This window comes from Prionailurus bengalensis, chromosome E4 (assembly GCF_016509475.1).
Source record: "Prionailurus bengalensis isolate Pbe53 chromosome E4, Fcat_Pben_1.1_paternal_pri, whole genome shotgun sequence".
NCBI lineage: Eukaryota > Metazoa > Chordata > Mammalia > Carnivora > Felidae > Prionailurus > Prionailurus bengalensis.
This window is the reverse complement of record NC_057360.1, coordinates 39,923,542-39,945,805: the sequence shown is the minus strand read 5'-3', so window position 1 is coordinate 39,945,805 and position 22,264 is coordinate 39,923,542. Positions and strand designations below refer to the sequence as shown.

Below are 22,264 nucleotides of genomic sequence, written 5' to 3'. Positions count from 1 at the left end.
GGGGAATTTGTTAGTGACCCATAGCCTAGCCCATCCTGACTGATATGCATACTCCTATCAGCTATGACATGGGGATAACACCTTCGGTAGACTGTATCCAGTACTGGGGGTCCGTATGTCTACAAAGTCAAGGTTGGGGCCTGTCGAAGAACTAATGCTTACCTCTTCAATAGGAGGGAAATCCTCTTCCTGAAGGTGGGAGGGGCTTCCCTAAGGATGTGAGCTCCACCTCCCCCTGTTTTACCAGTCCCCATTAAAAAGAGAAGTGTGATCCACTGATTCACCATTGTGTCCCTAGTGCCTAGCCCAGAGTGTGGCTTGTAAAACACTCAATTCACATCTGATAGGACTTACTGTGATGTTCCTTTCCATGAATCTCCCAGTAGATTATGTTCAAGAACATACCAGGAACTTCCCTCCCTTCCCTCAGCCCCTCTACACCCCTCTGTCCTGAGCCATTGGTTAATTTCTTGACCCCAGTCCCAGGCTGGACACCTCACTGCCTTCTCTGCCTGATCTTGATAATGGCACTACATAGGAACTTCTCAATGATCCAAGTAATACTCATGAAAATTCATAATCACTCACTATGAAACATTTGAAAATCAAGGGCAAGCAGGAAAAAAAAAGCCAGTATCTATAATCCCCTCTCACAGAAGGAACTATTGTTGACCCTGTGATATTACCTTTCCCTCCATCCTTTTCTCTTCTATGAGTTCCCCCAACCCCCCACATCCGTGGCATAATTTTAGTGAGATCCCATGAATGGTTGCTCTTTAGGAGGAGAGAGAAGAGCCACCCACAAATGCAGAAAATGTCAGGGCTGGCAGGGGACTTATGAATTGTCCAACCAACCTCTGCCATTACTGATGACGACACCGTTTTAAAATAACCTGGGTGATGGGGTGCCTGGGTAGTGCAGTCGGTTAAGCGTCCGACTTCAGCCAGGTCACGATCTCGCGGTCCGGGAGTTCGAGCCCCGCGTCAGGCTCTGGGCTGATGGCTCAGAGCCTGGAGCCTGTTTCCGATTCTGTGTCTCCCTCTCTCTCTGCCCCTCCCCCGTTCATGCTCTGTCTCTCTCTGTCCCAAAAATAAATAAACGTTGAAAAAAAAATTTAAAAAAAAATAAAAAAAATAAAATAACCTGGGTGCAAATGTGTGTGAAGTCAAGACAAATGTCTGCACAACCTCTGCCAAGCTCAGTGACCATTGTCTATGGGGTTGGGGGCACAGGAAGGGCAATGAAAAGATACTGTACATATCTTGAATTTTTTTTGCTACAAAAATGCATTCAAATATTAATTGCACTTGAAGCACATTATTCTTGTTAAAAGAACAGGAAACGAAAGCCATGAAATAGAAAGCAATTGATGTGTACAGTTTTGCCCAGCTCTTGCTGGCAGGTCTCGACCACTATATCCCTGGGCATCAGCCAGTCTTCTGCTGTCCTTGCTCTTCAGCCCATTGTTCCCAAGGACAAGGGTCACTCCAGGGCAGCCCCTTCGCTCCGACAACACGGGCACCCAGATGCCGGAACGACGTGGGAAAAGGGAAGATTCTGCAGGCCCCAACCTGAAGCCCAGGCCCACAAGTCCAATCTCTGCCAGACCCAGGATGGGATCAAATGCCTTCAAGTCCAGACTCGGCCCCATCCGAGAGGGGGTTACTGGCCGCTCTCAAGACGAAAGGGATCCCTGGTGAATCAGGAAAGTTATTGGGCTGGAAAGTGGTTAAAGGGCTGAGCGTGGGAGGGGATTTCCACCGAGAGAGCCAGGCCCAGGAGCAAGCCTGGGCGGGTCGGCTGCAGGGTTGCTACCCACTTGATGTCTGTTGCAATGGTGCCCATAAAACCCAAATCGTTAGACTCGAAGCCTTGATCAGTTTTTTCTTCTGTTTCCCTTTAGAGAAACGGAGATCCGAGGAAACCCCAACGCTCTAGAACAAAGGACTCTACATCAAAGGGGTGCAGGCAGGTCAGGATAAGTCTGGGGGAGAGGTCAGCTGGGGGAGGTGGGTCTCCCAGGGAGAGGAGGGCGGGGAGGGACCTGCGGACTGGAGGGTGTGTGCAGAAACCAGAGGGAGGAGGGGAGGGAGGAGCAGGGCTGCGGGCAAACCCATTTTCCTGTGTCATCTAAGTGATCAGGAGCTGCCTGACCAGCTGCATCTGAGAATGTGTAGGTTGAGAGGAAGTAGCAATGCTCTTTTTGTCTTACCTAAAGGGAAGACAACCAGTATAGATGTTTCATAGTTAGTTCTGTGTACACTAACCAGGATTTCTTGCAAATCTGACGCAAGCTAGACAAGATGCGCAAGGAAACTGAGATGGACTTGTCCAAGGTGTCACAGAGCTGGGGCTGTCACACAGGTGCCCTGACTCCTGACTGAGTGCTCCTTCCTCTGCACGTGACATTCCCACACTTTCATATGCATCAGAATCATGCGGAAGGCTCATTAAAACACAGATTGCTGGGCCCCAAACCCAGAATTTCTGGTAGGTCTGGAGTCGAGCCTAGAATCTATATTTCTAGCGAGTTCGCAGGTGATGCTGATGCTGCTACCGCACTTTGAGAACCACTGCTCTAGACCCTGGATGTTCAAAGGAACTAGCAGCGTCAGTGTTACATAGAAGCTTCTAGAAATGCAAAATCGCAGATCCCATCCCGGACCTACTGAATCAGAATCAGCATTTGTAAGAGCCCCAGGTGATCTGTTTGCACATTAGAGTCTGAGAAGTACTTGTCTACACCGCACCACCTCTTCCTTACTAGGGGTCAAACCCAGGTAGCCTAGATGAGCCTTCCATTTCCAGTGACTAGGGGACAATGAGGCAGGTGCCTAGGGGCCTGTGGGGACACCTGCCTGTTTCTGTGTTTTCCAGGGTAGGGAAAGGGCAAGGGAAGCGCAGATATAGGAGAGGCTGAGCCCCACGGCTCAGCCCCCCTGGCTGCTCTGCTGTGGTGTACATGGCCCACTCCAGAAGGCCCCGCTGACCCTGGAGAAAACTTGTGGCCAGTGACTACCATTTACATCTCCAAACTGACCCTTGCTTTCAAGCCAGCCCTGTGTTTTTGTTTTATTTTTAAAATATGTGCAATACATGTGTGCGTGTGACATCCAAACCATATACAAGCACAGCTTTGGAGATATTGTGGGCTGGGCTCCAGACCACTGCAATAAAGCATATGTTGCAATAAAGCGAATCAAATGAATTTTTTGATGTCCCGGTGCACATAAAAGTTGTGTTTAGGGGCGCCTGGGTGGCTCAGATGGTTGGGTGTCCGACTTCGGCTCAGGTCGTGACCTTGCGGTTCGTGGGTTCGAGCCCCGCGTCGGGCTCTGTACTGACAGCTCAGGGCCTGGAGGCTGCTTCGGATTCTGTGTCTCCCTCTCTCTCTCTCCCCCTCCCCCTTATGTCTGTCTGTCTGTCTGTCTGTCTCTCTCTCTCAAAAGTAAATAAACATTAAAACAATTTTTTAAATGTTGTGTTTACACTGTACTATATGTAGTCCATTAAGTGTGCAACAGCATTATGTCCAAAAAGATGCTGTACAGACACCTCAATTCAAAAACATTTTAATGCTAAAACATACTATCATCTGAGCTTTCATTGAGCTGTAATCACTGATCACAGATCAGCATAACAAATACAATAATAACGGAAAAGTTTGAACTATTGCGAGAATTACCAAAAGGTGACACAGAGACACAAAGTGAGGAAATGCTGTCAGGAAAATGGTGCAAATAAATTTGCTCGATGCAGGTTGCTACCAACCTTCAACTGGTAAAAAGCACAATATCTGTGAAGTGCAATAAAACAGAGAATGCCTGTAGGAACATGCTTATAAAGTAACAAGCGTATTCATGCTGTTGATCCACATCCTGGAGATTCCATAGGCAACATATTGGTGCGAATCCTTCCAGATAAAACCTGTACCACAGAGAGACACAAACTTTTTGTTCATTTGGGATCGTATTCTACACCTTCTGACGCTCACTGTACTGAAATGTTTTCCCTGCAAAACAACATATTTTAGATATCTCTCTCTGTTAAGAGCTATAGATCTGTTTCATTATTGTTAACTGCTCCACTGTGTATGAACATCTGTGTATTGTGCATTTAACTGGATTTTTAAGAGAAGCAAAACATTGGGGTGCCTGGGTGGCTCAGTCGGTTAAGCATCTGACTCCTGATCTCAGTTCAGGTCTTGGTCGGAGGGTCATGAGTTCAAGCCCTGCTGGGCATGAAGCCTGCTTTTAAAAGAGAGAGAGTGGGGCACCTGGGTGGCTCAGTCGGTTGAACGTCTGACTTTGGCTCAGGTCATGATCTCGCGGTCTGTGAGTTCGAGCCCCAGCTCGGAGCCTGGGGCCTGCTTCGGATTCTGTGTCTCCTTCTCTCTCTGCCCCTCCCCCGCTCACACTCTGTCTCTCTGTCAAAAATAAATAAACATTAAAAAAAAGGGAGAGAGAGAAGCAAAACATGTATATAGTAAGAAAATAATAAATAAATAAAATCGAGCTGTACAGAATGATGACCAATGAAAAAGTAAAAGTCTTTATCTTCGCTCCTTGTCTTTTCCCAGAGGAACTACGGTTAACCATTTATTTTTGTTTGTTTAAATAACAGACTTGGGTTTTAGACCAGGTTTACATTTACAGAAAAATTGATCAGATAGTACTGAATTCCTACGTATCTCTCCTTGCCCCCATAGTTTTCCCTGTTATTGACATCTTGCATTAGTGTGGTACATTTATTATAGCGAAGGAACTCATGTTAGTATATTTGCTACAACTAAAGTTCATAGTTTACATTAAGTTTACTCTTGGTGTTACACAGTTTTATGGGCTTAGACAAATGCATAATGTCGTGTAGCCACCATTACAATGTCATCCAGAACAGTCTCTCCCTGAACATTCCCTACGACCATCCAGTGGTTATCATAATTCTTTTTTGAATGTTTATTTATTCATTTTGAGAGAGAGGAGAGGGGCAGAGAGAGAGGAGAGAGAGAATTCCAGGCTGGCTCCTCCCTGTGAGCACAGAGCCCGACAAAGGGCGTGATCTCATGAACCCGTGGAGACCATGTCTTGAGCAGAAATCAAGAGTTGGACGCTCAGCCGACTGAGCCATCCAGGCACCCCTTACCATAATTCTTTTAAATAATGTACTTAGACCTCTCTCTGTTAGTTCATTAACACTAGATAGCAGTTATTGACTCCTTGTAATGAAAGAAAAGGAAACTACTACAGTCTCCTTTCTCCAGCTCCCAATTTTTGTCAGTTCCATTACCATTTCGTTCACTCACTCAACAATGATTTACTGAGGCCCTACTGTGTACTGGGCAACATTCTAGGTGCTAGAGCCACAAGGAATGAAGAAAACAGGATAAAATTCCCTGCTGGCACAGAACTTACATTCTAGCAGAGGGGATAGATAACAAATAAGAAAAACATTAAGAATGTTAGATGGTGGTATGTGCTATAGAGAGAAAACCAGCAGGAGAGGGGCCTTACTCAGAGATGAAAGGCTCTGGTAGATTGCAGGAAAAGGAGTGACATGATCTTACTTCCGTTTTACAAGTTTTACGGTGTTTTTTTTAACTTTGTTTTTTAAGTCCCTTTTTTAAAAGTTTATTTATTTATTTTGAGAGACAGAGAGAGAGAGAGAGAGAGAGAGAGAGGGAGAGAGAGGGAGTGAGCAGGGGAGGGGCAGGGGAGAGAGAGAGAGAGGAGAGAGAATGCCAAGCAGGCTCTGCACTGTCAGTGCAGAACCGGATGCTGGGCTCGAAATTCCAAACCGTGAGATCATGACCTGAGCTGAAACCGAGAGTCGGACACTTAACTGACTGAGCCACCCAGGCGCCCCAATTTTTATAGTGTTAATAGAAATTCTGTTTTGTAAGTAGAATGATCTTTGATGCTTTTTCTATAGATTGAGTGGAACAATTGATGACCACTAAACAGAATTTATAAGATTAAGTAAATATTGTAGAAAACAAGAATTTATGTTACTTTTTATGTCCCTCTGGGTCCCATTCTGGCCTCTGTCCCACCTTATTCCCATCTGTCATTCCATCCTGTCCTGGGTCGCCACCAAGTGGATCCAGGGCTCCTTCCTCCCCACCAGGGATGGCTCAGACCTAGCTGGAGCATTTCTAGCACACTATTCCCTGGGGCCATTTTGTAGTCTAGCCCGTTCCAGCTGGACTCAGACTGCCTGACAGTGCAGATCAGCTTTCCTTTGGGCTGGGCAGAGGGCGGAGCCAGCTTTGGGCTGCAACCAGGGACATTCTGTCCAGCAGTCCCGTGTAGGGTAAACAAGCCCATAAGAATTGAGTGAGCATCTCCGGGGCCTAGCACTGCCCCCAACTGAGTGCCCCAGGAAGGCTAAGTTAGAGGTCCAATTCCCAGGGGCAGCATAGGGATACTCTGGCAGGAGGGGAGCACCAACACGAGCCTCCCCAGCCCAGCCCTGCTCCCCTGGCTCTAGAATGCTTATTGATCCTCCTGACGCACCAAGTTGGGTTACTTGGGCCCAAGCATCTCTCAAATGGGGCTACCAGGCAGAATGCCAATTCTGGGGAAGGATTTAGAATGAGTCACCTCCTCTCTTCCCAAGAGGTCATGAGATCGGAGGATAGGACTCCCAGTAAGACCTACACAGGACACCGAGGAGAGGTGGCGTCGGGAACTGGTTGTTTACTTGGTAAAGACCTTTCCAGCAATAGAGTATGCCATACTGAATTTCCGCCTCTGGCTTCCTCTTTACCCACTCACTCTTGCTATCCAATGTTCCTGTCTTTTTTTGCCCTTTCTCCTATGTCCAAACACTTGGTACCACTCCACCTAGCACACCAAAGAGGAAAGTGTGGGTGGCTGGGTCATGTGTAAAAAAGGACTCCGGGTACTCAGATGATTATACAGAGGCAGGGTGGTGTCATCACAAGACCCTGGGTCCTCTTAGCTACCATGTGTTATCTTCCCAGCTTTGTCATCTACAGAGCTGGGTGACCTACTGTAGGTTGCCTGACCTCTCTGAGCTCACTTTTCTCATCAGGAAAACGAGCACAATAATAATAACAATACCAATTTATCAAGAGAATAAAAAACACGAGGAGCCCCTATAACGTTTAGAAGTGCGTACCTTTATGAATTAACCTGAAACTGGAGAATGAATCAGTGAGTTCCAGGCTCAGGGTAGGGAGAGGAGGAAGCGATAGAGACAAAACGGAGCGAGGAGCAGGTTAGCAGCCTGGTCTAGAGCCTTGTTTCCTCCAAGATAGAGCTTTGGATCATGGTGGGACTATGCCAGATTGGTGGACTCGGGAGATTCTTATGGAGCAGGTGTGTGTGTGGGGGGGGTGTGGGCTGGCGAGAGAAGCCATGTGAGGGCATGGCTGGCAGACAGACTGAGACTTTGGGGGTCCCTAAGACAGGACTGTGGGTAGTTTCGAGCTTTCTCTGTTGCTGCCCTCTGTGTCTCAAGAGACACCTATCTTGGCTGCTTCTCTTTCCTCGTGATGCTGGCCACTTCCTCTCCCCGGGGTGGGGGCGGGGTGGGGGTACCCTGCAGGTTAGGGAGTTAGCTGTCCTGGGGCGTGGGTGCTCCTGCAGCACATGGGGCTGTAGAGCTGTGGTGGGACGCTGACAGCTGCCTTCCTCCACCTCCTGACTTGGGGCACCCCTCCCCTCTACACTGGACCCTCTTTGTGCCCATCAAGCTCCACATCAATGGGCAGGAGGATGGAAACAGGGTGTGGGTACAAAGAGGTCTTATTACTGTCATTACTACATATTATTCCCATAATACTCTATTATTAACATGTCAATGAATAGGCCCTTATGAAACTGTGGGCCTGGAGGAGCTGACCAAGACCAGGCAGAATTAGGACCTAGAGGCCCCATCTTCCTGTGCCTGGCCTACTCTCCCCGTCCTCATCTTCCTCTGAAGGCAAGAGAAGTGGGGGGAGGGGGGGAATAACATTTTACTGGGACTCAGAGTTGCCAGGCCCGGATTTGGGGCTTTCACAAATGTTATCTAACTTATTCATCAGAGCTTCATGAACTAAGAATGAATAAATCTTTCCATTTGACAAATGAGGAAATTTTAGGAGGCTAATGGAGCTGCCCAAGGTGGGCGGGGACACAGCAGTCAAGGAGGAAGGGTTGAGGTCTGAACCCAACACTGCAGGGCTTTCAACTCAGCGCAAAGCCCTTAAGGCCAAAAAGGGAGGGAAGCCTTCTCCCTCCCCATCCCCCTTCAGCGAGGAATCCTGGGGAAGCTCGCTCTCTTAGGGTGGCAGAGAGAGGCTGCTGGAATCCGCGGAGGGTCTGCAACAAACAGGCTAGCAGCTAACTCCAGGCATGGTCGGTCCACGTGGGCTGAGCGACGGGTGTCTCCAAGTGTGTGCCACGAAGAACACTGCAGGAAGTGACCTCTCCAGATCACGATGGGGTCCCCTCTCCGCTACCACAGAGAGGCTGAGAGACCTCAGGTTTTCTCTCTGCTCAGTTCGCCCTGGCTTTTCTCTACCCTCCTCCCCGAGCTGGAGATGTGCCTAAGAGTAGGAGGGGTGGGTCGCCCACGCAGAGACAGCGGGGCAGCAGAAGGGGAGGGAACCCAACAGAGGCTTGATCCCTAGCCCCCACCCCCCACCCCAAGATCGTCCTCGTGCCAAAGGGGAGCTGGCCAAACTAGGAGAAGGGGCTCAGGCTGGGGGGGGGGGGGCAGGGCTCCCGCGGCCTGGGAAACGTCCAGCAGATGTCTGACGCCCACTATGCAAGTCCCAACGGGTGCACTGCGCGACCACAGAGCTACCCCCTCTCACCAGCAGCGACCCTCTCAAGTAGGAGCCGCTCCCTACCCCCGCCCCTCCACGATCCCCCGCGTCCGAGGCCTGGAGGAGTTGTGGTTCCAAGAAGCGGCACACGGCAGGCCACGAGGTTACGGCTGCTGGGTAAGCAGCCCCCCTGTCGGTACCAGCCGTCCCCGCCCGGCGCCCAGCGCCTCCAGTGAGTGCCCGAGCCCCCGCCGCGGCCCCGCCCCCCGGAGCCCTGCCCCGCCGGGTGCGCGGCGCGGAGGGGGAGGGCCCGCCGGGGCAGGAATGCGCGGCGGGCGGCGCAGGAGGCGAGTGGAGGAACATGTAAGGGCACATCCCTCGAGCTGCCGCCCAGCGCGCAGGCAGAGCCCAGCGGAGCGAGCGGGCGAGCGTGGTGCCAGTGCGCAGCCGGGCTCTCGGACCGGGAAGCCGCCGGGGCACCGGGCAGTGGCCGGGCGGGGCAGCTCGCGCGGGGCGGCGGAGGGGCCGGAGCGGGGCTGCGGGCGCCGAGCGGACGGCGGTGGCCCGAGGACTGCGCGGCGGGCGCACCGGACGGCCGGGGCGCAGGTGGCAGGGCGCGCGGCCAGCCGGCCCCGGGCGCCAGAATCCGGCGCTGCCGAGCCGGGGAGGGCGCAGCGCCCACCGCAGCCTGCAGTTTTCCCGGGACGTCTGGGCGCCCATGACGGCGGCGGCGACTGTGCTCAAGGAGGGCGTGCTGGAGAAGCGCAGCGGCGGGCTGCTGCAGCTGTGGAAGCGGAAGCGCTGTGTGCTCACCGAGCGCGGGCTGCAGCTCTTCGAGGCCAAGGGCACCGGCGGCCGGCCCAAGGAGCTCAGCTTCGCCCGCATCAAGGCCGTGGAATGCGTGGAGAGCACCGGGCGCCACATCTATTTCACGCTGGTGACCGAGGGAGGCGGCGAGATCGACTTCCGCTGCCCCCTCGAGGATCCTGGCTGGAACGCCCAGATCACCCTGGGCCTGGTCAAGTTCAAGAACCAGCAGGCAATCCAGACTGTGCGGGCCAGGCAGAGCCTCGGGGCCGGGACCCTCGTGTCCTAAACCGCACAACTTGCCATCTTACCTTCATGCTCCGCACCCTCCCCACCACGTGGTGTACGGAGGTCAAGTCAGGTAGGCCCCTGGAGACTGAACCCTCCTTTCTCTCCTTCTCTTTCCCCTATGGAGAAAATGGGGGACTCCCACCAGCATTCCACGTCAAAGCTGAACGACCCTAGGGCCGACAGGGAGTAGGAGCTTAGGAGTCTGAGCAAGGGAGGCCAAGAGCTGGACTTTCCCCTGGGGCCTCCGGCAGGAGGGTCGTATGTGCCCCAGGTGACAGAGAGGAAGATGGTGGGATGGGTCTCCCTACAGGTTGGTTCTGCCCTGGCTCTGGTGGAGGGAGGCTGGCCTGCGCATTCCCTGAAGGCTTTCCAGCAGAAAGACAGTCTCCTTCATTTAGCAGAGTCATTGGGAACAGAACCCAGCTCCCAAGGTGGGCCCTTAGGGGGAGGGTTTGACTAGGCTGGGCCAGGGCTCCACTACCCATTCTTGACAGTGGATATCGGGTCCTAGGGCTGAGCTGCTGGCAGACTAGAGGTGTTGGAGGGTGGGCAGGCCAGGCCAGAGGCCAGGCCACCGATACCAAGGGGGAATGGGCCTGTCCGCCTGCCTCTGAGTGCCAGCCAATGCCCAGCTGGGCCAGAAGAGGAGAAGCTGGAGAAGGGGGTGGGGCATTGGGGCAGGGTGGGTGGAGGGGTGCAGGATGGGGTCATGATTTGTTATTTGTGATGTCTTAATCCTCCTTGAGCAGTAGGGCAGGGGGTGAGGGGCGGATTTGTGGTCAGGAAGGCCCAGGGGAGGGACCAGGAATAGAACCTAGAAGCCCTGGCTCCCAGCCCTGTGCCCTCTTCCCCAGATGCCACTCCCTCCCCGTGGGAACCACGAGTAGGGCCGAGGACGGAATTATACCACTCAGGTTTTCATTTCTCCGGTGGAAACCTATATCCCCTCTCATACCATCTCACCCTCCAGCCCCGCAGTTCTCCACCTTGCCAAGGAGAGTCCCCGTGAGCCTGGAGCCCCACCCGGTGTCATATACCCCTTTGACCCTCCTGTTGACTGTAGTGAGGATTAGCCGAGAGGGAGGGAGACCTGCTGTACTGAGAACTGGTCCGTATTGATCCCTCAGGCCTCAGGGGGACTCGGAGGAAGCAGTTTCCTCCCCTGATCACAGCGTGTTGTACAAATACTATTTTCTACCTTTCTCCTGATGTGGAGAAGGTCGGAAAGCTCTGATGGAAAGCAGCTCATTGTGGATACTTATCTCAGTGTCTGCCCCTGCCCTAACTGCTGCTCTTTCTTGCCAGCTCTCCTGCCCCTTTTGGCTCATGGGAGCGTGACTGTGCTCCATATGTCGAGGCGGAAGCCATGGTCACGTGGAGGAGACGCTGGAGCTGAAGGAATGGATGGGGCCCGGGGAGGAGGGCAGAAGGCCATGTGGGGCTGAGGATGAAGATTCAGCCCCTGGACACTCTCAGAGTCTCCGGACATTCCCAGCTCAGGGCTTTGCAGCCACAGCCTGACGTACAGATGGTGATGGAGAGCTGGCATCCAAGCACCCTCCCCTCGGCGGCCCCGTCATCTGGTTGCAGACTGCTGTTAGTCCCCAGTTTGTGCCGTGCCGCGAGGAGGACATTTCCCCATGGGGTGCCAAGCCAGTGCCTCAGGACTCAGGAGGCCAGGCTGGTACCCCGGGGAGGAACCAGCCTGGCATCACTTCTGGACTCACCTTGGTGGGGGGAGCTGATGGGCCCTGAGGCCCACACTTGAGGGTCTCCTGCTGCTTAGGTCCTTCTGGGACCCCCACCCATCCAGGCCGTCTCTTTGCACACTTCGCCCCCCACCTCTTGCCCATCTTCCCCCCCACTGTGGTGCTAGGCCTGGAGGTGGTGGGGGTGGGGTGGGGGTTTGGCCGTTACCATTTCATGCCTATCCCAAAATGAAGAGTCCCCGCAAAGGGCAGTGACCACACCGTTTGCTGAATGGAGTTCTTTGCCCACAAAGACCCAGTGCTTGGAGCATCCCTCTCCTACCCTCGCTTCTCCACTCCATAACCCATTCTGAGATCTCCGGCCTGGGTGGGGAGAGACACCGCAGCCCTAGGAGGCACGACCTCAGCGGTCCTAGGAAGGAGGGACCGTAAGGCCTGGACTGAGGGATGTTCTACTGGCCAACTCAGTCTATGTAGCTGCTTTTCCAGAAGGCCATGCCGCCCCTGCCATCCTGGGAGGTGGCTCAGCTTTCTGAGCAGAGTTGGTCTCCCTGTCATTTACATACTCAGGCTTCACACATTTATGCAGTAAGTATTCCTTGCTGGATGGTTTAAAAGGAATGATTACAGCACGGGAAAAGCTGAAGTACAGAGAAATAGCTGCCTGAGTTACACAGAAATTCATCGGGTAACGCTCGAGATCTTTCCATGTTGTGGTCAGCAGTTTACTCTGCCCTCCTTTCCTCCATTGCCCACCACGTCTGGCCTTCCCTGTGGCAAAGCAGTGGCCTACTTCAGAGTCTCCAGAAGGAACGAGGGGGCTGTGCAGCCCCCTTCAACAATTTGAAGTCTCTTTAATAACCTCTTTGTGCTTCTGACCTGTTTTGTTCCCCATATGATTTCTCCTGCTGTCCAGCCAAGACCTCCCCATCCTATGTCCCAGTACCTTAGAGTCCTCGGGAGTGCCTTGTTCATCTGTTACGAGCACCGCATCTCACAAGTGACAAAGAACTTACAAATTACAAGAGAGTTTTGACAAATATCTCATTTATTACCTCATTAGGCTGTATCCCTGTTTCATGGATAGCTTAGTCCCAGCATCGCAAACAAGCATCATCTTCCACGTCACCCCTGGTATGTGCTGAGCAAGATCTGGGCTCCCCTAGCATGCTGTGGTCAATTGGTGATGTCTGTCATGGGCTTGGGGAGAAAGATGGTGAGGATGGCCACACTTGGGTGGCCGGGGCGGTGGGGGGGTTGGCGAGAAGATGATGGGGTCTCCACCCCTTCTTTGTTGGAGCCATGTGAATGGGAAAGCGTTAGCATCTCTGTCCTATAAGACGGCCTCTAAAATAGAATCCTTGCTCTTCAAATCGAACTGAAAGGCTGCTGATGGTGGGGATTCGGGCATAAAGAAAGAAAAGAGGTATCCAGACCCTCAGAAGTGGGAGAGTGGGAGCAGGTGGGAGTGGATGCAGGCAAATACGTACTCCTAGATGCCTCTTCTCTGCCAGCGCTGTGCTTGGCACTGGTGATGCAGAGATTGGGAACACAATCTGACCCTGCCCCGAGAAGCCCTGAGTCTGGTAGAGAGATAAAATGCCAACTGGTGCCTGTAGAGCTGGTGTGAGCATCCAGGGGAATGCTGGGCTCTGCCTCCTCTGCCCAGCACTGTGTTAGCCTCACTGGTGTTTGCCAGATCATTCTGAGAGCCTGGCTGCAAAGGGCAGTGGGGGCACAGCCAGCATGGGGTGTCCAGGGGCAGGGGGCACACGGAGCAGAGGAAGAAGCAGGCTCTGGTTTCTGACACTCCCTGCCTTTCTGGAACACAGCCCTGTTGGTTCCACCTGTGCTTTCGTTCCTGCCCAAACCCAGCTTCAGTTTCTCCCCGTGCTGGGAGAGCCCTGGCCCCTCTGATGGGTGTGTTGCAGTTAGAACCCCTAGCACAGGCCCTAGAATGTAGTAGGCCCTCAGTATACATTAATAGAGGTGGGGGTTGTTGCGATGGGGAAGATCACTTCCTACCACTTGTAAGAGAGTCCCATGGCTTCCCGAAGGCTCCAAGAAGTCATAGCGCAGGGATTGGGACCTTACACCCTGAATTTATGTTTTTGTTTTTGTTGTTTTTAAAGATACGTGACCTTTGGGGAGTCTTTGTCTTCCTGCTGGGGAGGGAGACACCCTGCTTTGTGACTTCAGGGGTGTTTTCGCTGCTCTGGCAACTCTAGATTCTAAAAATGGATCATAGGCCCTCACCCTAGGAATGCTTGGCTGGACCACAGAGTAGGGTCAAGGCCTCTTTGGGGGCACAAACAGGCCCCGACAGTGCCGGCAGACATGCATGAGATGGAAAAACTGCTCGGTTGGGCCTGAGGATGCCGTGAGGCCAGGGAGGGGCTGCTGCTTTCTCTCCCCCTGCCCCGGCAGCCCCGGCCTCACCCCTGCCTGATGCGTGAGTCATCGATGGGAAAATGAGAAAGGGCAAGTCCCAGCCAGCAACTGGGAGTCCTATGAGGCTAGGGGTGGGGAGACAGAGGGGAGAAGGGATGGGCTTGCTCGGGTCAGGGTGAGCTGAGGCGGGGGCTGAGGCTTTGGCGAGAGTGAGCCTGTTGCCAGGGTGAGAAGGAAGACAAGCACAAGGAGCCAGAATTGGAGCCCACAGGCAGGCACTGTAGCAGGAGGGAGTGAGGCTAGATCTGTAGGGCATCCTGGTTACAGGTCTGTAATCTGGCCTTTCCCGGAAGTTAGGGCTGGAGAGGTGCCGTGGGCAGTTGTCCTACCAGGCCCGGGGACCCGGGTAAGACTGTGTGTCCCACTGTGCGCCAGGCTGCTGGTTGGGAGGCTGCATAACCCTGGCTTGGCCTCCAGTCTCTGTTCCAGGCCGCATGCCACGGTCCCCTAGTGTGTTCTGTCCAGAATGCAATTCATTCTCCTGTTTCAAACCTCCAGGGGCTTGCCCACTGCGATGGAGGCAGTCCAGGCTCCTTGGAGGTGCTCTCTCCACAGTCAGGGCCCTTTGTAATGCACCTGTCTGCACGGTCCCCACAGCCAGGGCCCCTGCACGCAGCCGCCCCCATTCCAGGCTGGCAAAGGCTGTCTCACGCTCCCAGGCCTTCGCACCCACCTCCTGCACATTGTTGCAGTGTTGGCTCACCACCTCGGAGGGGCCTCCTCTACTCTGCCTCCGGTCCAGGCTGGGTAGCTGCTCTCTCCTCTGTATGCTCATAGTTTTTCCATTACTCACCCTCCATTGCTGGCTCACTCGTCTGCCTGCTGTACTAGGTGGTCAGTGCCTGCCATTTGTGTACTCCTGCTATCTCACAGTATCTGGCACACAGCAGGTTCTTAATGATAATAACGGCAAGCGGTATTAGTGCTTACTTTGTGCCCAGCGTTGATCCAAGAACCGTACAATTATTGAATCGTGTCGTGCTTCAGCAACTCTGTGAGGTGGGTGTTCCTCATAACTCCCATGTTTTGCGTTAAGAAACTGAGGCCCAGGGGCGCCTGGGTGGCTCCGTCGGTTAAGTGTCCGGCTCTTGATTTCGGCTCAGGTCATGATCTCACGGTTGGGGGATTAAGCCCTGGGCTCCACACCCAGCGTGGAGATTCTCTCTGCCTCTCCCTCTGCCCCTCCCCTGCTCACACCTACATGCTCATGCTCTCTCTCACTCTTTCTCTCTCAAAGAAAAAAGAAAAAGAAAGAAAGAAAGAAAGAAAGAAAGAAAGAAAGAAAGAAAGAAAGAAAGAAACTGAGGCCCAGAGAGGTTAAGTGCTTTGTTCAGAATCACACAGCAGCTATGAAGTGGGGGAACCAGGACTCAACCAGGTCAGTAGGACTCTAGCATGTGCTCTTAACCCAACACCAGATGATTAGTCCTCACCGGATGAGTGAATGAATGAAGGAGTGAATGAGGCCACAGTGTCACTGGGAGAAAGTTGCTCGGGAGCTGGGGGAAAGGAGAAGTAAGCCCCGGGGAGTGGGGAGCACGTCCATGTGCCAGGGCACGGAGGAGGCTTCGTGGAGAAGCTGGCCGCAGCCAGGCCTTGAAACGGTGGTGGGTCTCCCTACAAGAAAGGACACGGGGGTTGGGAAGGGGTGTCCTGGGGCAGGACTGGTCTGGAAGAGCGGAGAGACCCAGAGTGGGAAAGTACAGTGGGACTCTAGGGGAACAAATCATTTTCAGGTTGAGGGCCAGGCCTGTATTGGCTCCAAATGCCGTTTGTCTCATGACCTGGGCACAGGGCTGCCCCATCTGCAGGGACAAGGGCTGTGAGCTCAGTAGATGTGACCCTGTGTGGCAGCAGGCCTGGTCCCAGAGGCCCCCATGTAGGGTTCACACCAGCTAGGGTGACCAACCGTGCTGGTGTGCGTGGGGCTCTCCTAGTGTAAAAGCACTGAAAGCCCTATGTCCCCAGGAACTCCTCAGTCCTGGGCAATCTGGGACAGGGGGTCACCCTACGCCCTGCCCCAGGGACAGGAAGTGCTGCCTCTCCCACCCTTTTATTTCACCGGTCAGCTCTGCCCACAGCTCTTGGCCCCAGCAAAGGGTCCAGAGCAACAGTGCTAGGGCCCAGAGGCATCACCCGCCCAGACTCTGGCAGCATCGGAGTTTTCTGCCATCCTTGGAGGGCACACCAGGCCCCCAGCTCTAAGGAGAAAGGAGAGCCAGGTGTCCTCAGGGGCTCTTCAGTCAGCTCTGCTTCTACTGGTCCCCAACCGCAATGCAATTCAGTTCAACCCAACCTCAGCGCCTTGTGAAGCACCTAGTTTCTGCGGCACAGGCGTAGAAGCCTGGCCCATCTCGCGTGGTAATCGAGACACAGAGAGTAGCCAGGGAACAGAGGGGACTGTTAGGCGGGGACAGTGCTGTGAGGGGTGGGCGGGGGATGCAGGTGGTCCTTGGAATGGAGGATAGGATTCTATCAGAGAGAAGAGGGTAGGCAAGGCCTTCCAGGGGTAGGAATTATCGGTGCAAACGTGCCAGGCTGGAAACGGTGAGGTGGCTCAGGAAACGTGAGCAGGTTTGCACAGAACCTGGGCGTGCAAGAGCTGAGCACAGAGGAGTTGGGCCAACTTGGAGTCCCCTGACTGGCCAGGGGTCCGGGCTTCTTTCATAGGCAGCAGGAGCCCATCACAAGGCTTCCATTCTTAACACACACACACACACACACACACACACACACACACCCCTTTACTTTTATTACAAAAATGTATTTGTTGGAGAGAAATGTGAAAGGACAGTACATTATAAAGAAGAAAACAAACATCGTCTTTCATGTCCCCATCTCTCAGAGATCATCTTTGCTAACATTCTGGTGCATTTCTCTCTGCATTTATTTCTCTGAAAATAGATATGTGACATATAATTATTATCTATGATATAATATGTAATTATTTTTTCACACATGGGGTCATACTGTGTGTGCTCCATTATAGCCTGATTTTTTTATGTGTAGTATATTGTGTTATGAGGCCATGATGTTAAGTAAGCATTTTAATGTCTGTATGTTACTCTATTGTATTTAGTATTAGTTGACAAACGAATCCCTTATTGTTGAACACCCAGTTCTTTTCGTGTTTTTCTATCATATACAAGGTGGTAGTAAACATTTGCATACCTAAATCTCTGTGTCTCTGCTGGTTTCTTTTCTTTTTCCTCCCTATTCTTTTTTCTTATTCTTCCTCCTCCTTCTCCTCCTCCCCCTGTCTTTTTCTTCTTATTAATAGAAGTCTAATTAGTTTTCTTTTTTAAAATGTTTTTTAAATGTTTATCTATTTTTGAGAGAGAGAGAGAGAGAGAGAGAGAGAGAGAGTTGACATGAGCAGGAGAAGAGCAGAGAGAAAGGACAGAGGATCCAAACCCGATGTTGGGTTCGAACTCACCTGAGATCATGATCTGAGCCGAAGTCTATGCTTAACTGCCTAACCAACTGGGCCACCCAGGCGCCCCTAATCGGCTTTCTTGAAGCGGAATGGCTGGGTCTGCACTGGAGAGCAGGGGAGCTGTGGTGAGCACTGGGTTTTAGAATGGGTGTTGTGGTGGTCCTGGGGGAAGGGAGGGCCTGGGAGCAGGGAAATCCAGAGGTAATGAGGCCTGAAGAGCCATGGTGGGGATGGAAAGGGAAGGTGGAAGCCAATGAGGAGACAGTGACTAGTTAATAAATGCCCACTGTGGGGCAGAGACTTACTCCCGTGTCATCCACATGGAGGCATTCAAGCAGCAGCGAAACACTTAGGCTCTAATCTCAGACCTGAGTGTGAATTCCTGCCATGTCTCTCATTAGCCGTGTTATTTGGCACCCCATTAACAAATGGGAATGATAATACCCTACTTCCTAGGATCATCATGAGAGTTAATTGCGGGAATGCCTGTAAAGTAGATAAGGCACATAGAAACTTCACAGTAAACTTTGCTACTGCAGTAGTGTGATTACAGTAGCGTGATAATCCTTCCAGCAACTTTGCTTGGCCTAATCCCCATTTGAGAAAGCTGCCTGCAATTAACAACTTAAATTGGCAATGCTTGCCAGTGCTTTTACCTGATACCAATACTAACCTTGATAGAGTGCAGCCTAATTGGGCTAGACTTACATCCCTTCAGGATAAGTGTCCATCTTACAGACGACGAAATGGAAGTTCAGAGAAGTGAACATAGTGGCACAGTGTAAACTCCAGGCCTCCCAACTCTGGGTCCCACAAAGTTCTCGTGACGTCCTGGTGCCTCCCGGTGTTGGGACTTCCAGTTGGAAGGGAGGATGGAGAGGGGCACCTCTCATCGGTTGAGGGGCTGGCTCAGTCGGTTAAGCCTCCGACTCGTGATTTCAGTTCAGGTCATGATCTCCCGGTTTGTGAGTTCGAGCCCCACGTCGGGCTCTCACTGATGGTGCAGAGATTCTGCACCTGGGATTCTCTCTCCCCCTCCCCCTCTCCCTGCTCTCCCCTAGCTCTGGCATGCTCTCTTTCTCTCTCTCTCTCTCTCTCAAAATAAAGAAGTAATAATAATAAAAAACCAAAACGTTAAAAGAAAACAAAAAGAAGTGAGGAAGGAGAGAGCAGGCGATGTTCCATCAAGATTCCTTTGTCATCGGAGGGTGCTGCACTTTCATTAACCGGGCTCCACTCCAGTGGCTCAGAGCCCTTCACACACATAAATGCCCCTTCCCCTGCCAGGGAAGAGAGGGCAAGTGGCACAACTTGTCTGAGTTAACAGAGCGTGTCGCTGACCAGGCCAGAAGGAGAGTGCGTGCGCGTCTGGCCCAGGCCAGCCCTGGGGAGCCCTTGGCTGGCTCCCCGTTGCGAGGGAGTTGAGCCTCCATGTTTACCAAGACAGTGGAGAGAAACCTCGCTGGGAGAGCATCTCTAAAGAGCTGACAGCATCTAATAATTAATTATACTTGACTGGGGTGGTCAGGGCTGCAGTTTGGAGTGTTTGGCTATTTATGCAAAAGGAGGCGTTAGACTCTGCTTACCCCACTTCCAAAACACATACACCCAATGGCCCTTTCTCACAGTCCGGGTGGCCCACCCCACGGATCCAGCCCAGAATGGTCTATTTCTCTAGCAGGACAAAACAGAACTCTCCCCTGGCAAGGTCTTTGGAAGCAACCCCCCCCCCCCGCCCCCATCTTTACCTTCTGGAATGTTCACCACTCCCCTCTGTGTTTCTCTTCAGGGCTCTGGCTCTCAAGGAACCTTCAGGTGTGATCTTGTATTATCACTACAGGAAGAGCTTGGAATATTTCCTGATAGATAAGATGGTAAATGTAAGGCCCGGGGAAATAAAGCTTCCTCTGCATGGTTGAGCCACGGTTCCTGAGCAAACACCCAGTCTGGAATTGGACTGATGTTCCTACCCAGTTCTGCTGCAGCCCGTGGCATGCATGCATCTGGGCCACTTATGAGTTTAGGGAGGGGACAGTCTCTCAGCTCTTTCTCCTGGGTCTCTACTGGGTACTGGGGAGGGGGGGGGTCCTCTCAGCTAGCCTACAAATCCTTTTCTCTGTCAGCACCATACTGCCAGCACCTACTGCTGGGCTGAGATACCTTCAATGTAAAAGGCAGCGATAAGACCAGGGATGCCTGGGAGCAGGCAGGGGGACCTGGGTCTACCTTGCTTTGCCCAGTGTCTCCTGAGTTCCCAGATCCAGCCATGAGGTGCACCTGCACAGTCTGGTGAGAGGTATACCTCACCTCAGCACCCAATCACTTGCTCCTCTGCTCAGCCTGGGCACAACCTAGCTGCTAGAACTGACTTGACACAGTCCCCTGATTCACTGTCCTGGGCTGGAAGGCACACGACAGCAGGGCCCTGTGTTTCCTTACTGTGCTTACCATTGGTGCTTCCGATGTTGCCTCTTCAGGCTAGTGGCTGGCATATAGTAGGTGCTCAGTAAAGGCTGCGGAAAGAGCAAATGTGAAGTTGTGTGTAAGTGGTTCTGTATGTGTGCATGTGTGTGTCTGTTTGTACTGCATTGGGGGCTTACTGGCTCTCAGGGCAAGCTCCTAGAATACTTCAAATAAATAGAGCCTGGAAGACATTGGGCAGAATCCACTGAGGGGACCCCTAAGTGGTTCTCAGTAAGAATGTTGGTAGCCTGGGCGCAGAAGACAGCCCTTCTGGATCCTTGTTCAGACTGGGCCATTACCCAGCCCTGTGACCTTGGGCAAGCCTTGTTTTCCTCACTTGTAAAACAAAGGAGTAGAAGTAAATCAGTAGGTTCTAAATCCAGCAGATGGTCAGAACCCTGGCCCTACCTGCAACCCACCGAATCCAAATCTCTAGAGCTGGAGCCCAGGAATCAGTATTTTCATGAAGCTCCCTGACCCCACCCATAGTGATTCTGAAGTTGCCGGGTCGAGGGAATGATGCTCAATGACCTCTGACAGTTATCAAGAGCTCAGGATGCAGCAAACTCAGGGCTCTGTCCCTGCCCCTGGAGTTTGGGGCCCGGGAGCCTGGGGGAGGTTTACTGAGCAGAACCTGCTGAATGGTGTTACACACACACACACACACACACACACACACCCTGCAAGCTCATATACATCCACGTAGTCTCAGATGCCACAGTCCTGGGGAGTGCCATCTGGCAGCAAGGGTAATCTCATTTCTCCATTTCCTGTGTCTTCCTCAGACTCTAGCTTGGCTTGTGATTTTACTTTTCCCGATCCCACCCTTATCAGAAGAGTCCCTGGAACAGGGAGCCCACGGGGGCAATTGGCCTCTGGCCACGCTCTTACTGGCTGGGTCTCAGTTTTCATAAATGTAGCGTGGAAACAATAATCCTCCCTCCGCTGGGGAATAATCTGCCGATGAATAAGGTCAAGAAGGCAACGTAAGTGAGCATGTAGTGAGACGTAAGCACTCAGGCTATTCGCAGGGAGTGGATTGTTGATTCCCTTAGGTCTGCTCTTCACGTGGTAGCCTTGCTCCCGTCTCTCCAAGAGAGCGCTGTGTTCTTGAGCCTTCGTTCTGGACTTGGCCGAGCTGGTCCCTGATGTACCTTTGGGACCCAGTTTGGGAGTCCTGGTGGCAGGCAGACCCTGAAAAGGCCCCCAGTGGTCTCTGCCTCCGGATAAATGTCTATACATCCCTCCCCTTGAGAGCAGACTGGCTTAGTGACTTGCTCCTGATGAATAGAATAAGATAGGGTGTCCCTTCTGTGATTAGGCTACGTAGGATTGTGCCTTCCATCTTGTTCGTTCTGACCCTCTCCCTTGCTCATTTGCTGGAGCAAACTGCCATGTTGGAAAGGCCCGCGTGCTAGGAACTGGGGGTGGCCTCTGGCCAGCTGCTGAAAAGACTGAGATCAAAAGATCTCACCAACACCCACTGAGTTTGGAAGCAGGTCCTTCTCCAGCCAAGCCTTCCAATGGGACTCTGCTCCTGGCTGACATCCTGCTTTCTGCCTTGTGAGGGACAATGAAGCAGGGGACCCAGCCAGGCATTTCCGGATTCCTGAACTGTAGAAACTATGAGATGATAAATGGGTGTTGTTATATGCCACTTTATGCTGATTTGTTGCATAGCAATAGATAAATAATACAGAGGTCTTCTTCGGGAAGATTTCCCATGATTCTCTTCGTACCCCCATCAGGGCCAGGTGCCCCTCCTCTGCTCACATTCATGAGAACCCTGCATACACTTTTACTGGTGTACCATTGGTTTACTGGTCTCCCTCTCTAGGTAGGGACCACATTCTCTTTACCTTTTATCTCTGGGGCCTGGCCCTGTGCCTGGCCCACAGTAAGAGTTCAGTAAATGCTTCCTGAGTGATTGAGATTCTAGAATCTCTATGCCTCCTTACCTCCCCACCCCTCTGCAGATTTGAGTTTGCTTTTTCAGAAAGGGGGTCAGGTCACCCCAAGATTCCTGACCAGTAGAAGACACCAGAGTGCTGTGGGCTGTAGGAGGGGGCCGGGTGAACACAGAGAAGATGCTTACGGTTCAGTCCGGTGGTTTTGGAGACCACACGAGTCACCAGAGCGCTGAGAGCAGGGAGTGAGAAGCGATCTACTTGGGCAATGCACCATCTCTAGCTGGCCTGCTTAGCACAGGACATCCTACCTTCCTACCTCAGAACATTCTGGGATATTTCCCGGAAGGATGTCCTTGGTCAATTAAAAGTGCTATCCCAACAACAGGCAAAATGAACTCCTAGAGAAAGAAATTCCCCAAC

The 22,264-nt window shown here is 52.5% G+C and overlaps 1 protein-coding gene and 1 long non-coding RNA gene across 2 annotated transcripts; one reads left to right on the top strand and one right to left on the bottom strand.

The window, feature by feature from the left end:
- Positions 1-3,557: 3,557 nt before the first annotated feature.
- LOC122476076 lies at positions 3,558-4,324 on the bottom strand. Its single transcript, XR_006295384.1, has 2 exons — positions 4,278-4,324; positions 3,558-3,928 (listed from the first exon to the last, which is right to left on the bottom strand). It is a non-coding gene; the product is annotated as an uncharacterized LOC122476076 (long non-coding RNA).
- Positions 4,325-9,132: 4,808 nt separating this feature from the next.
- On the top strand, positions 9,133-17,211 carry PHLDA3 (pleckstrin homology like domain family A member 3). Its single transcript, XM_043569087.1, has 2 exons — positions 9,133-9,945; positions 11,181-17,211. Exon 1 carries the CDS (start codon positions 9,496-9,498, stop codon positions 9,871-9,873), a length of 378 nt encoding a protein of 125 aa, XP_043425022.1. The 5' UTR covers positions 9,133-9,495; the 3' UTR covers positions 9,874-9,945; positions 11,181-17,211.
- The last annotated feature ends 5,053 nt before the right edge of the window (positions 17,212-22,264 follow it).